This window comes from Eimeria mitis, genomic scaffold, assembly GCF_000499745.2.
Source record: "Eimeria mitis Houghton genomic scaffold, Emh_scaff214, whole genome shotgun sequence".
Lineage (NCBI taxonomy): Eukaryota > Apicomplexa > Conoidasida > Eucoccidiorida > Eimeriidae > Eimeria > Eimeria mitis.
In genome coordinates, this window is record NW_013570463.1 from 26809 (window position 1) to 29400 (window position 2592).

A 2592-nucleotide genomic window follows, 5' to 3' on the forward strand; every position below is an offset into this window, starting at 1 on the left:
GGAAAAACTCTACTTTTTATCTGTAGAAGTTCCCGTGTTTCATCTCTAAGACAAACAACTTGCTGCTCATGAGGTGTACATACACCCCAGCTGCTGCTGGCGTGCTGCAACTGCAGTATATGATGCTTTTTAGGGTTTGTTGGTTTGTGTTTCGTATAGAGAGTGATTGAAAACTGTAGAAATCATTTATTGCAATTTATTTTAGGTGTATATACACCCCAAGTCTTCCTCGCTTCTCACGACAGCCGCCGCCGCCGCCAGCGAGCATAGAGCGGCCCACACTACGTACTGGGGGTGCCCGCGATCCTCAACTAAAAACTAATTAAAAAAGGTGAAAATTGGGGTTAAAATAAAGTAAATATCTTTATTTAATTGAATTTATGAACAGAATTTTAATATTTTGAATATTCATAGAGAACAGCACCCCAGAGCATGGGCGGCAGCAGCCGCTGCTGGCTTTCTGCATCGCTAGTCGTCACAGGGTTTGNACAGCACCCCAGAGCATGGGCGGCAGCAGCCGCTGCTGGCTTTCTGCATCGCTAGTCGTCACAGGGTTTGGGTTTCGTTGGGTTTGGTGTTCTTCTTTGGTTTCTATGAATTTAATTAAACTCAATTTCCCTTCAACATCTTATTTTCTCCTTATTTTCCTCTTTTTTTCCATAAATACCCACACTGCAGAGCAAAAGCCGCAGCCGCCTCACACCCTGCGCCACCGCCGCCGCCTCGCTAGCAGTGTACATACACCCCATCGTATTTTCTTCGTGAGTCGGTTGCATAAAAAGCACTTTAATTAAACTCTATAGACTCAAAACAAACCACAGGAAGATTTTGGGTACCGGGATCAGGGCTCAGCCTACTGAAAACACCAGCAGCAGCAGCAGCAGCAGCAGAAGCAGCAGCAGCGGCAGTTGTTTTGCTGTTACGGCTAAGAGAAGCAAATCTGTGTTTGTTGCTTTGCTTCAGGAAGTGTTATTCTCCGCGATGTCTGAACGAAAACCCTCTCCGGCCTCCCGAGAGGGCAGTAGCTCCCCGCCTGCTGCTGCTTCTACAGCAGCTGCACCTGCTGCTGCACCTGCTGCTGCAGCAGCAGCTGCCCCTGCAGGAGGCGCCAGCACCCCTGGTAAGGTAGCCTCTCCCCAGGCTCCTGCTGCTGCTTCTGCAGCAGCAGCAGCATCTGAGGGAGCAGAGAAGCTAACTCCATCCCTGAGCGGGCGTTTAAGCAAGTCGCATGCAGGTAGCAGCAGCAGCAGCAGCAGCAGCAGCAGCGGCCACGAGGGTGGTTTCTCTTCTAGCAAAGTACGCAGCATGACCAGTGGTCAGTTCATGCGATACAGACAGCAGAGCTCAGCTGGCTTCCTCTTACCCAGCAACTTCTTTCAGAGCCGTGCAGAGATACGCACCTGGGGAGAAGAGGACCTCACGGACCCCTCCATTCAGCCTTATGACGAAGAAAGTAAGAAATCTAGGGTTTAGGGTTTAGGGTTTAGGGTTTAGGGGNCTCCATTCAGCCTTATGACGAAGAAAGTAAGAAATCTAGGGTTTAGGGTTTAGGGTTTAGGGTTTAGGGGGTGGGGTTTAGGGTTTGGAGGGGGAAAGCTAGGGCTTCGGCGCCGGAAGTTTGTGTGTGTGTGTGTGTGTGTGTGGTTATTATGCTCTGCTTATCTAGGGTTTAGGGTTTAGGGTTTAGGGTTTATGTTTTAGGGTTTAGGGTTTATGGTGTAATGTTTAGTATTTCATATCTATATAAAAAAGTATTTCTCCCGCACTATTAGCCCAAATTTTCTAGGGTTTAGGGTTTAGGGTTTAGGGTTTAGGGTTTAGGGTTTGTGTGTATGTGTGTGTATGCAGGCGTCCCCCGTCCTTTTCATACATCTTTGCCTGGCTATGCTCCGCGTTTATGTCGTTATGTATTAAAAAAAGAAGAAAAGCAAAAAAGAGAAAGTATATACGGCCCCGAGATTACTATATTTCCCCCTACCTGGGTCCCCCAGTGGACCCCAAACCCTCACTTTAAACCACAAACATTTGGATACAACTGTACGCTCAGGGTTTAGGGTTTAGGGTTTAGGGTTTAGATGGGGGGGAGAGGGGAGAGGGGAGAAGAGAGATATGCGAGGGTTTAGGGGTTTTTATTAGGGTTTAGGGTTTAGGGTTTAGGGTTTGTGTATGGGTATGTAATCAAAACAAAGTATTTTTTGTTCTCTTTTTCTCATTCTTTCCTGCTTTCTGCTGCTTTTGCTGCTGCTGCTGCTGCTGCTGCTGCTGCTGCTGCTGTTGCTGCTGCTGCTGCTGCTGCTGTTTTATAGGGGAAGACAGCGATAGTTTTAAGATGAATAGACTGCCGTATGTAAACGCAGAGTTTTCTCCTATCTCTGGCGAGGTAACAAACATGTATAACCAGGCTTACCCCTACACAGCATATCCGTATGGAGTTCCTCGTGTTTAATCCTCCTGCTGCTGCTGCTGCTGCTGCTGCTGGTGCTGCAGCTGCTGCTGCAGCAGCTGCTGCAGCAGCTGCTGCAGCTGCTGCAGCAGCAGAAAGAACAGCAAAAATGCAGCAGAAACAGCAGCAAACGCTTGTATATAAGCAGC

At 48.1% G+C, this 2592-nt stretch overlaps 1 protein-coding gene across 1 annotated transcript; it reads left to right on the plus strand.

The window, feature by feature from the left end:
* Window positions 1-981: 981 nt before the first annotated feature.
* Window positions 982-1914, plus strand: EMH_0003780 (uncharacterized protein; the record flags this gene model as incomplete). The annotated part of the gene is made up of 2 exons (XM_013496502.1): window positions 982-1467; window positions 1849-1914. 2 exons carry the CDS (start codon window positions 982-984, stop codon window positions 1912-1914), a joined length of 552 nt encoding a protein of 183 aa, XP_013351956.1.
* Between the last annotated feature and the right edge of the window lie 678 nt (window positions 1915-2592).